This window comes from Thermothelomyces heterothallicus, assembly GCF_042370625.1.
Source record: "Thermothelomyces heterothallicus CBS 202.75 unplaced genomic scaffold P884_scaffold_41, whole genome shotgun sequence".
Taxonomy (NCBI): domain Eukaryota; kingdom Fungi; phylum Ascomycota; class Sordariomycetes; order Sordariales; family Chaetomiaceae; genus Thermothelomyces; species Thermothelomyces heterothallicus.
The window spans coordinates 92,292-104,684 of NW_027192602.1; the positions used below are offsets into that span (position 1 = coordinate 92,292).

At 46.5% G+C, this 12,393-nt stretch overlaps 2 protein-coding genes across 2 annotated transcripts; both read right to left on the bottom strand.

Annotated features, from left to right (window-relative positions):
• Positions 1-1,394: 1,394 nt before the first annotated feature.
• P884DRAFT_212375 (L-lysine 6-monooxygenase (NADPH-requiring)-domain-containing protein) lies at positions 1,395-3,110 on the bottom strand (the record flags this gene model as incomplete). Its single annotated transcript, XM_069439143.1, has 3 exons — positions 1,395-1,472; positions 1,552-2,143; positions 2,218-3,110. The coding sequence occupies 3 exons, from the start codon at positions 3,108-3,110 to the stop codon at positions 1,395-1,397; spliced, it is 1,563 nt and encodes a 520-aa protein (XP_069293493.1).
• Positions 3,111-3,868: 758 nt separating this feature from the next.
• Positions 3,869-4,605, bottom strand: P884DRAFT_273356 (uncharacterized protein; the record flags this gene model as incomplete). Its single annotated transcript, XM_069442582.1, has 6 exons — positions 3,869-3,904; positions 3,996-4,059; positions 4,100-4,164; positions 4,207-4,261; positions 4,336-4,502; positions 4,543-4,605. The coding sequence occupies 6 exons, from the start codon at positions 4,603-4,605 to the stop codon at positions 3,869-3,871; spliced, it is 450 nt and encodes a 149-aa protein (XP_069293494.1).
• Between the last annotated feature and the right edge of the window lie 7,788 nt (positions 4,606-12,393).

Sequence of the window (12,393 nt, forward strand, 5' to 3'; positions counted from 1 at the left end):
GCTGGCCTGCCACGTCGGATCTAACCCCATGTCCTGCTCGGCGACCGAAGCGGCGGAATCGCCCGCCCCCTCACCAGACGATCCGATGTGGTCATCAGAGGAGATGCGATTGCGTCATGGCTCGGTGAACCCCCGTCCAGACCCCCCTCTGACACCCCAAAAAGCGGCGTTTCCAGGGGCACAGAGAGGGTTCCTCCCTAGGTTCCTCGGAACCCCCGCCCGCAACGGTATGGTTGTGTGCCATCCGATAGCCGGTGTGAACCGCATCCAGTCTCGTGCAGCCAGCAACCTGGGCTGTGGAGATCCGACGGCGTTGCCCACCATAGCCCTCGTTGCACCCCACGCTGCTGACACACAGCAAGGCCACCCGCAGTTCCAACCTGAAAGCAAGCCCCGCCGGCTGTGTCCCCACGACGGCGACGCCTGGCTCGTAGGATGCCCTGTTGTGCTGCTAACTACATGCACTACATACAGGCCATCACGTCCGGCATGGGCTCGTAGAACTCAGATGACTAACTCCTTACGCTATACGGCGCTTGCTCTGGTTCTCGACATATTTCCCCGTATGATCATGTTTTTAATGCACACCGTGCCTAACCAAACCAACCCTCTGCTGACATCGACACCGCCCCTCTCGTGCTCATAACGGCCAGCCATGGCCAGGGACCACAGAGTGTTAAATTACTTGAAACCCGGCCATCACCAGCCATTTCAGCGTACACAAGCAACAAACAGTGTCTTCCAGCCCGAGAAGTTGGCGACAGCATGTCTCAACACAATCCTCGGCTCACAAAGTCCAGTGACTGTATGATTCAGGTAAACCCCAGGTCCTGATCCGCCAGAGATTTCCTCCCACCCCCGCGGAACATGCCGTTAATAATGGCCGCTCTTCTAAGAATTGGTGAGGACGATTACCCGCCAGCTTGTTAGCGTGATATGGTGGTGACTAGCTCCTGAATCGGACAGTTTTCCCTCTTCTCCTAACCAGGGTGCTCTGCAATGCCTTGTGATAGTTGGTATAATTACTGTCCCGTCTCGTTCCGTCCCTTTGCATTCCAAGATTGACCTGACGTTAAAACCTCCCAAATAAAAAAAATGAATTGCGCAGTCCTGCCGCTAAAATTTCGCCTCTTCCGGTTCCAGCCTTTCCAGCAAAGGCGGATTCCTTCGGTCTTCTGGCGGCCTAGTGAAACCCTCGGTTGTATCCTACACGTTTTGAACGTCCTCCTTTGTATTCCTCCCCATTTCGTTTCTCTTGTTCTCGTGCACTGTTCGGTGATTCTTGTTTTGGTTGCGAATCAGAATGCCCACATGCGCATGGTAAATAGATGCCTAATTAAATGGCAGAATGCATAATTACAGATGCAGTTTCTAGGCAAAGGTACAAGATGATATCACGCCGAAGCCCCGAAAATGGACTGGACTATCTCGCCAGAGCGCGTAGAGAGAACGGAAAGAAGGGTATCACTCAACTACAACGCGGTCAGCTCGGCGCCTGGAACTAGCATGGGGCTCCGGAAGCAAAAGGGGGGAAAGCGAGAGTGCACTCACACCATGGGTTGCCTCGCAGCAACCTTGCAACCAGATACCGGAACCAGGGGCAACGGCTCCGGGGGTGAAGCGGACCCCGTAATCACGACCAACTTGCATCACCCTGGTGGACGAGCCCGGGGCCTCGCCAGTCTGCACCAGCCAGCGGTCATTGATAGGCACGTCGGCCTCGCCGCACGGGCTCGGAGTCTCCGGCAGAAGATGCCATGTGTCCTTGAGCATGTCCACGTGGGCGGTGCGCTTGTAGCCGGTGGCGCAGATGATCAGATCGACGTCCAGGGTCTCCTCGCCCGCGAGAGGCCCGTCGTCCGTGCCGGGAGCCGACAGCATCGCGACTCTCAGGCGGAGCGTGTCACCCTTCTCCTCCACGGCCACAACCTCGCGGCCAGGGAGCAGCCGGAACGGCCACTTCTTCTCGTCGGGCCCAAGCGTCCGCTTCTGGTGGTACATGATCTCAAACAGGTGCTCGATGAGCTCCAGCCGGACCACTCCGTAATTCGTGGTCCGTGCCTCAGCAAGAAGGTTGGCGCGGTAGGCAGAGGACTTGGGATAAATAGTGTCGACGAATTCCGGGTTGAAGATGCAGTTCACGCTAGAGGAGAACATGGTGTTAGTGCCTAGAATGTTTTCGCGGCGGTTGAGACAGTTTGCGTTCGTCAGACATACAATGGTGAATCGTCACTCGGCTTCAGAAACTCGGACCTCATGACCATGAAGGCGTTGCTGTTCGGGTACAGGCTCTGGATGTTGCTGAAGATCTCGGCCGCACTCTGGCCGGCTCCGATGACGGCTACGCGGTAGGCCGCCGTCTTGTCGGCCAAGATCTTGGGGACCAGCTGGGCGTACTGCGACGAGTGTATGACGCGAGGGTGGTGCGCCGGAAAGAGCTTGGGGATGGACGCCTGGCCGCCGACGGCGACGACAACATTGCGCGCCAGGGAAGTGGTTGTGGCACCAGTCTTGAGGTTGCGAGACGTCACGGCAAAGGTCCTGTGCGGGCCCTCCTTCTCGACGGGCGAGACCGAGAGGACCTCGGTCTGATAGCGGACAACGTCGTCAAAATGCCGAGCGCACCACCGGAGATAATCCTCGTACTCCGCACGCGCGGGAAGAAATGTGTTGAGGTTGATAAAGTCGAGGAGCCGGTTGCTCTTGTGTAGGTAGTTGAGGAAGGTGAAGTTGGACCGTGGGTCCCGCAGCGACGCGAGGTCCTTGATGAAGGAAATCTGCATCTTGGCGCCCGGGAGCAGCATGCCGGCGTGCCAGGCAAACTCGGGCTGCTTCTCAAGGAACAGCACTTTCGGCGCCTGCGTTATCTTGCCGGCTTCCATGGAGTCATGGAGTGCGACTGCAATAGCCACGCTGGCGGGCCCGAAGCCGACGCAGACCAAATCGAGGACCGCGTCGGCATCTGCGGGCCGGAGATAGGGGCTTTTGGGGAACTCTCGCGTTGAAGAGCCGTTGGCGGCGCCATTCACCAGCCTCGGGACCGCATCGGTATCTTCAGCGCCGTTGCTGAGCGCCGGGTGCTCCATCTCGTTCGTGCAGTGGGGTGACATGATGCCTGGTCTGTCGGATCCCAACAGACCGTCTGCGTGATTTTTTTTTTTTTTTTTTACCCAGAGAGGACCGTTTTGGATCACAGCGGGTAAGCGCGCCGCAGCGTTTAATGGTACGCCTGCCTGATAAACCTCCTCAGGTTGTGCCACAACCCACGGCGGTTCGGAGAGCGCGTGGACTGTCTGTCACACACGGCCTGTTTGGCACGCTGAGCGGGCTGGCGGAGCTTCGAAAGGGAGGGGAGGGGAAGAAGTCAGATGAATGTTTGGGAGGGTAGGGTAGCGCCAGACAAGCGAGCTCCCGGCTGTACGGAAAAGTGAGTCTGGAAACTGAAACGGGAGAGAAGCGAATGCAGCAGAGGGCGGCGGGCAGACGCCATTTGATCGATTTTCATCGTCCCGCGGAGCGCTCTTGGGCCGGGGTGAAGCGAAAGGCACTCCACTGACCATGAGCCAAGGTTGCCGAAAAACCCATGGGCGGCCCCATTCACAAGCTCGTTGCCGTTCGGATCCGGCCCTCAGCCATCCAGCCAGGCACAGGGGGGCGCCTGCATCCTTGCGGAGTTTCTTCCTTTTGGGAGCAATCGCTGACACAATTCAACGCCCACGGAGTGGGGGAAAATGAAAATTTTTTGGTTCTGCATCGTTTTGCCAGGCTTGTGCCCTGGAGGGGGAGTCTTCTTCTAACGCGGCACGGCGTCCTCGTGGTGGGGTGTTTTGTGGGTGATGATGCGCTGATGACAAGCCCCCTGTACCCCTCAATGCCCTGGCCGACGTTCCAGGATCTGCATGGGCTAAACGGCATTCGGCTTTATCTACGGATCAGATAAGATGAAGAGGCGAACGCTGAGCCAATCGTTCAAAGTCCCCCCCAAATAGCCGAACCTTCTCCTCACGCTTCTCCGAGAAACGGAGGCTAAACTGGGCTAGCTGGGTCCGCGACCCACGTCTGCAAGAAAAAATAACTATTGTTTATCAGATCGTATGACAATGAGGTCCTGGGACCCTTGAACGACTGGAACAATGCATGGTGGTCCCTCCGTGCTTGCAGGTGCTGTAGCGTAGAGTACGGATTAATTACAAGTACTGTGCATACTGATGAGTCGATGCCCTTCATGAGCACGCCATTACTCCCCAGGTTGGGCAGGTAGCTAGGGAGTGTTCCCACGAAGCTAGGAGGTCTCCAAAGCAACAATGTGTATGCCTTATCCGACTTGAGGTTCACTAAACCGCGAGAGGCGGCAAGGCGCGGGGATGGAAAATGGCCATGGCCTGTTCTCTGACAACGGAACCTGGAATCGCGGCCTTCTTGGCGCCGAGGTCCATGGTGCGCGTTTTTAGTTTCATGGCCTGCGACCCATTGATGATCTGATAAGATTTCGCAGCCGAGTTCTTGGCATGGGAAAAGTCGGACAGGAACCGAAAAACTAACCGCCGGGATCCTCAAGCCGATTTCGGCTGCCTCCACCTCAGCTGGCTGAGGGAAACCTAACATGCTTTGGGATACGACATTTAAGAAGTGTGTCGGACTCGAGGTTCCCTGACAAAGGAAAAGTCAAACAAAAACATATAGTGTAGGGTTTGGCATACGGATGGGTGGAGGGCAGGCGATGGATCTCCCTAGTATAATTAACCCTAAGCCCCACCTGCCAGCATACTTCACTAGGGCACCACTGCTGGTTCTTGGGCGGAAGAGAATTCTAGCTCAATTCTTATGCTTCTCAGAGCCTCCAAGACGCGAAAATACGCCTTATGATATTGTTGCTCGGGCTCGTCCATCGCAACCGCCCTCGACGTTGCCGACAATTTTCGCAGGTTCCTCTTTCAAGGGAGCCGGTTTCTCCGTTTTGAGGAGCAATCGCAGATACGGGGCTATAGTCAAGGCATCGCACTTCTCCTTTACCAGTGGTGAACAACAGTCTGCCAACTAACCAAGCCGTGGTGCTCTTTTGCACTCGGACGCCTTTTCCTCGTGACTGCGTCTACTCTGCTCCGTCTCCTCATCGGGCCTAATACCTCACCTGTACAACGCTCACATTTCTTACCTCATCAGAGTATAGGACCTGCATGCGCTCCCAGTTCTTGATATATAAGGCCAATGGTATCGCTAGATCTGGTATAGTATAGAGTGTAAGAGAGCAGCTCCCAATGGTTTCGGAGTCAGAAGGTCATAGCGAACTGTAATTCTAAGTGAATAAAAACGGTACATGGAAGCAGTATCGATACTAAAGTAGCAGATTACTATAGCCCGGTTCTGGTGCTCTTTTCTGCTAAATTTATCAATCTGAGTTAACAGTCAGACCAACTGTTACAGCATATGGCTATCAGTGGGTCAGATCCGACGGACCTACCAACAGGGATGATAAGCCAGGGGTCATAGACATATATTTAGACAGCATCCCCAAGTGCCTCTAGCACTTGGAAGAATCAACGCATCTTATCACCACTTCTGCAGACCGTACTAGTTAGTCCAGGAGTACCGCCTACGGCACGTATACCGCTATAGTGTCGTATCTTGTAGCTAGTCCGAGCTATAGTCGTTTGTAGCTATCGAGCTATAGCAAGTGGTACCTACTACCGGTTTAAATCTATAATCTTCGTTACTATTCGCGTTCGAACGCTATAGGAGACTATTTACCTGAGTCAAGCGACTGTGCCCCTCTGCTCCGAGTAGACGCCTAAACGGTTAAAAACAATGGTAATAATAACATTGTCAAGAACCGATAAACGAGTCTAAACTATAGTAAGCGCGTTAGACCTACCGCTTCGTCGTCAGAAACGCCTACCAGCGTTAGGTTTAGAAGCTCTCTCTAATAGACCTCCGACTCCTTAAGCTAGTAGTATCTCTCGAGGAGGCCGATAACCACTCTACTTACGCTTAGGACTTCTATAACTACCCGATAGACGAGGATTACCTGGAATCGTAGACTCTTAATGACTATACCCTAAAAGGACTTGTTAGGCACTTTATAAGACTCCTTCCCTAGCTCTCGAACGAAGCTCTTATTTTATTGTTACCACTAGTAGCAAGAACTACACCGGAAGTGTAAGTTTAGGAGGAAGGCTAGTATAGGGGACCCTTAGAGACCCTAAAAATGCTAAGTCCCAAAGACCTAGTTTAATAATTTACTATATTACTAGAAACTGCCCTATAAAGGATAACCCTACCTATAGGCCTACCGGATCTACTAGAGACCCTAAGGCCTAAGCTAAACCTAGTAGGTCTAAGTAGATAGGGTGACTAGATACTAAGTAGATTTAGTAGAGCCGTTTAAACCACGATTATAACTAATATACTAAGGGAACTTCTAGAAAGGGAAGAACCCTAGTAGGGGCCTTTATAAAACCCCTAGTTAATGGTCTAACTAATAGAAGGATCGCTAAAGATAACACTAATATTAGTAGGGGATACCCCTATAAGGGGATATATATTCCTCTTACCGTTAGACCTAATAGAGGAAACGATTATAAGACTACTCTAAAGGGTAATAATTAGACTTCTTTAGAACGTTATAACTAACTAAATAGACATTAGTTCCCCTTAGCTATAGCTAGTATATATAGCCCTATAACTAGTAATAGACTAAGCCTAGAAGATTACTAATATTAGCTTACTTTAGCTAGATACTAATTAAAAGATTATAAATAGCTAGCCGATCTTTTATTACGAGAAGATCTATTACTATACTAATATTAATCTCTAGATCAAATGTATCTATAATATAGTTAGAAGAAATATTTCTAAGGAACTTCTCCTACGAAATGACCTATAGGTATTATTCTATAGGTTAGCCTTATAGTAATATAAGTAATAACTATCGCTAACCAAGAAGGAAACCCTATACCTAAATTGTGACGAACCTAACTCAGACTTCTTCTAAAAGGGTTCAGACGAAGGTAAGTGATACAGGACAAATGTACAGGTCGTCTAAGGGATTCGGTGAAGCCAAAGGGTTTACAACAACACTATAGTTATCTCTCTCACAGTAGTACAAGGTTGTTATAAGTACTATGATTGTGAGGAAGAGTTACTATCACTAGTAAACTCCTAGAGTCCACCATAACGAGTGACTATCTACATATATATATAACCTTGGTAATCACTCCTAATCACGGTGATCGTAAGTAAGCGTATAGTAGTGATCACCCTGATCACTAGTGAACGTAGTAATCATAATGCTTCCCATGTTGTGATTAGTCCTTCTATTCCCTCGGTTGATTGGCCCGTCTGTGCTAGTGGCCTAGGCGGTATCTACATACATATTTCCGTGACACGATGCCCCTCCTTTAAGGCTTTCGACCCGAAAGCCCTCTTTTGGCTATTTCAAATAGCGCCAACATCCCTCGCGGTCCTTGTACGTGTTTTTCTCCTTAGTTCCTTGTTATTCTTTGCGCTATCAACCATACCGTCTAACGTACATAGGTCCCAAGCATCTATTCATCGTAAGCGTCTAGCTTAGTTTATTTCCGATCATAGGTTTGTAGTGATGGTATGTTCCTATTGCATAGAGCACAACCAAGTATATAAAATGATTAAAAAATCTCGTCGCTACGAGGCTTATATACGTCAGGGTCGTGCTTACGATGGTTCCGGCGTTCTAGTTTCTTCCTATAGGTTCTTATTCCCTTTCGAGGGTACGTCGCTAATCACGATATAGTAGATCGTATTATACGCGAGCAATGTCGTTTGAAGGCTAAAGAAAAAGAGGCTAAAGCCTTGTTACGAGAACACTAACGCAAAGCTTCTAAGGCGTTAGCCCGTCTGACTCGGGTTTATGAATAACGAGAGTTTCTGGTAGAGAAGGGGGCAGATATGGTTACGCGGGGTTTATCGAATCTAGACGAATTAGAGGCGGTAGAACAGTAGGAATTGGAGGCCGTTCTAGACGTATAACTTAATGGTGGCGTCGACGTTATTAACTAGGGCACTATTTTCGGTTCTGTTCTAGGTTTGCCTTTGGCCGATCCGGGTTCTGCCGATAGAACTATTCGAGTTTCTTAGGGCAGTTCAAGTTCTTAACTAGTTCCTATAAGTTATCTTCTAGTCCGAAATCAAGCTATTTGACTAGATACTATAGTTCCCTATTAATAATATATAAATCTAGAATTTCTTTGACGTCCTATTCTTCCTCCTTGTCTTCTGCTTCGATATACGTAGCAACCTTGGCGTTTTTTGGTGCTAGTTTGAGAAGTAAAATGTAAAAAACATCTATCTATAGTCATATAGATAACGGTAACGATAATCGGTAGTTAGATATCGAAATTTATTCTTTAATAACGAAGGGTCCGACCTTCTTAAAGTCTAGCTTCGTACTTGGTCGTTTGGTTCGTAGGTTTCGTACGATCAGATAGACTTTGTCTCCCCTCTCTAGGCGAGGTCCCTTGAGCCTGTGTTTATCGTAGTAGTTCTTTATTCTAGTTCTGACAAACTCGAGTTCCTTTTTGAGTTTCTCGTATAATACGTATATCTACTCTGCTTTGACTGCTGCTCTTAGCACTATAACCTCTAGTCTCTGCCTAAGGTCTGCTTTGTATCCGTAGTTCGCAAAGAACGGTATAACTTTGGTCGTTTCTGTTGGTATTATATTATAAGCGAGTTATACTATTGGTAATAGTATAACCTAGTCGTCTTATTAGTAGTTGACGTAAGAGCGGAGGTATTGCTTGATAACCTGGTTTAGTCGCTCCGTTTGTCCGTCGGTTTATAGGTAATATACTATTAACAGTTTGCTATTAATGCCTAATCGTTACATTAACGCTTACTAAAACTTCGATACGAACTTAGTGTCTCTATCGGTGATCCATTCTTATAGCCAAGCGTATATTGATACAACTTGCTAATAGATCACGTCTGCTAGCTATTTAGCTATCTAGGACTCCTTATAGGGAAAGAAGTATACCTATTTAGTCAGGCGATCTACTATAGTAAGAATACTATTGTAGATTACTCCTATAGCCGTGTCCTTAGATTCTAGCAGCTTTGTAATGAAGTCTATCGTAACTAAACTCTATAGTTTGTTAGCTATTAGTAGTGGCTAAAGTAGCCTATACGGCTTATATTGTGCCGTCTTGCTTTAATTATAGATGTCGTAGCTCTATACGACTTCCTTGACTTGTGCCGTTAATTATAGAAAGTCGTAGTATTTCTTGACTTATATGACAGTCTTTGTAACTCCTTTATATCCTCCGAGTTTCGACTCGTAGAGTTCCCGAATCATTCGTAGCTATTAGTCTTAGTTATAGATATACACTTTGCCTCGGTACTAGAGTTTCCTATCTTTTTCTTCTACTTTGCTAGGTACTATTAGTCTAGGTGCTACTTAATATTATACCTTGTTAATCCTTTCTTCTCGAAAGATTATATAACATTCTCGGAACAAGCCGAGTAGATTATCTTCTACAGGTGTCTACGTTTCGTAATATAACGTTCCGTCTATTCGTTCCTTAAACAACGGTGGCGTTATTTCCGTTCGTCCTTCTATATGATCCGTTCGTCGGCTTAAAGCGTCCACTTATACGTTTTCTTTGCCTTTCTTATAGCAGATCTCGAAGTTAAATTCCGTAAGGAATTCTACCTATTGTATTTGTCGTCCGTTAAGCTCCTTTGTCGTCGTGAAGTACCGTAGATTCTTATGATCTATATATACTTATACTAGTTTGATCGTGCCGCTAAGATATGGTCACCATTCCTTAAAAGCTTCGATAATCGTAAGTAGTTCCTTGTTATAGATTAGATAGTTAAGACGTGGTCCGTCGAGTTTCTTTGAAAAGAAGGCTATAGGATATAGCTTCCCTTGCTCGTCTCGTTATCCTAACTATCCTCCGATGGCGTAGTCTAAAGCGTCTGTTTCTATCTCGAATAGCTTCTTAGGGTCTGGTAGTACTAGTACTAGATCCTTAGTAATGGCATCGCAAATCTACGTGAATGCTTGCTCGTGTCGCTCTTCCTATTAGAACTTAGCGTTCTTCTTAGTAAGCTCGTATAATGGTCGTACGATCGCTCCAAAATTCCTAATAAACATCCGGTAGAAGTTTGCAAACCTGATAAAACTTCGTACTTCTATAACTAACGTCGGTCGTAGCCAATCTTTAATGGCTTTAACCTTTAAGGGTTCTATCCGAATTTGTCCTAGGGATATCTCGTATCCTAAAAACACCGTCTTCCTAATGTAGAATTCGCTCTTTTCCTTGTTAACTAATAGCTTATATACGTATAATATGTCTAGTACTACTCTTATATACTTCCGGTGTTTGTCTATTGTCTTAGAGAAGATAAGTATATCGTTAAGATAATATACCGTAAATTTGTCGAGAAAGGGTCGGATAGCTTAATCAATCAGGGCTTAGAACGTTATCAACGCGTTTATAAGTCTAAATGGTATAATAAGGTACTCGTAATAGCTATAGGGTGTCCTAAAGGCCGTTTTCTACTCGTCACCTTCTTTGATCTATATATAGTTATAGGCCGATGGCAAGTCAAGACGCGTAAAATATTAGGCTCCTACTAACTAATCTCAGAGCCGTAAGATCAATAGTAACGGGTATTAGTTTTTTATAGTCTATTTATTAAGTTACCGATAGTTAACGTATAACTATAGCTTTCCGTCTTTCTTTAGTACAAATAGGATTAGGTAGCCTACTAGCAATATTAATAGGCGGATATGTCCTCTTCGAAGGTTCTTCTCTAGATATCGCTTAAGTTCTTTGTTCTATATCTAGCTTATATAGTAGATCTTAAAGAACTTTAGTCATGCTCCTTCCTTAAGCTTGATCTCGTGATCCTATAGGCCGTATTCTAGTAATCCTTCTAGATGCTTCGGTTCGAATGCTAGGTGTCCTTCGTACTCCCTCGGTACTTCCCTAGTCTTGTCTCGTTTCTCGGTTTTCTAATAGTATACGAATTTGGTTCTATCTATAGCGATATTAGTGATTTCTCCTATCTCAACCTATTACTCTAATTATAGTGCTCCGTATTCGTCAATGGAGAGAATAGCTATCGGCGGTTTAGCTCGTTCCTCCTATTGTAACGTCGGTATCGTTATACCGCTTCTTCTAGAGTCTATAGTGGTCTATCTACTACTACCCGTCTCTTGCGGTAGATCCGTAGGACATGCCTTCCCTTGAGCATCGTCCGCTCGTGATCCTTGCGTACTCCCTATCTCACTAGTCGAATACGACTCCGTTTAGGGTTACAAGTAGCCACCATTCTTCTAGCTAATGTCCGGGTCGTAGTCTTTATACTATAGTAGTCCTAGTATTATATCTTTATCGTTACCTATGTCTATAATGCTAAATACGACTGCTATAGTCTTCCCTACCATAGTGATATCGATCGGTTCGGTCTCCCTACGTACCTATTACATCGGGAATGGCCCTTTGACTATACTATACTTCTATTTCATCCTCTAAGGTATCTATAGCTAATTTACAAGTATCGGCGAAATTAGGTTCATCTCTACTCTACTATCTACTAGTATAAGCATTTCGTACTACTTCTATTATGCCATTATCTATAGTCGCTTATCTTACCGTTGTCGTCTAAAGATTATAGCGATTTCCTATATTTCTACCAGGAGGTCTTGATATAGTAGTCTCTTACGCTAGTTCCTCCTATACTACGCTACCACTTGCTATTATATAGGCATTAATAGTTTTCGGGCCCCTTAAAGGGCCCTAACCTGTTTCCTAAGTCAGTACTAACCTCTTTGATTGTTCGGCTGATAGTAGCTTTGTCAATCGTTCTCATTTCTATAAGCCATTAAGTGCTTACAGCTTCCTACTATTAGGTCCGTTCTACTTTTCGTCGTACAGTCTATAGCTTTATCTAAAGCTCCCGAACTCGCGATTTCTTTTCGTCCGTGTAATAGAGACAATCGTTGCTCTAGTATAAGTCCTATATATCTCGTCCTATTCCGTAGTACCTAGGCCAGGCTCGTCTTAGAACTACCATAATGCCTTCTAGACTCCGGGTTTCGATCTTCCAGAGTAATTCGGCTGCTCTATTTCCCACGTTATAGACCTATTCTATAAGGCGTAAACTTCCGTCCCCATTTTCCTATCAGGTCGGCTAGTGATTGTTTTCGAATTTGTCGCGAAAGTAGTATCGGCATTTATATACTATATACTAGAACTAGGGCACTTATATATATACCTTATATCAAGGGTATAGTTATATAGTGTCGCCTAGAAGATATTAGAATTCTTTTCTAAACCCTTCCTACTATATATAGACTGTAGGTACCCTAATGCTAAAGTAGGAATATTTCTTCTAATAGCTTTCCTA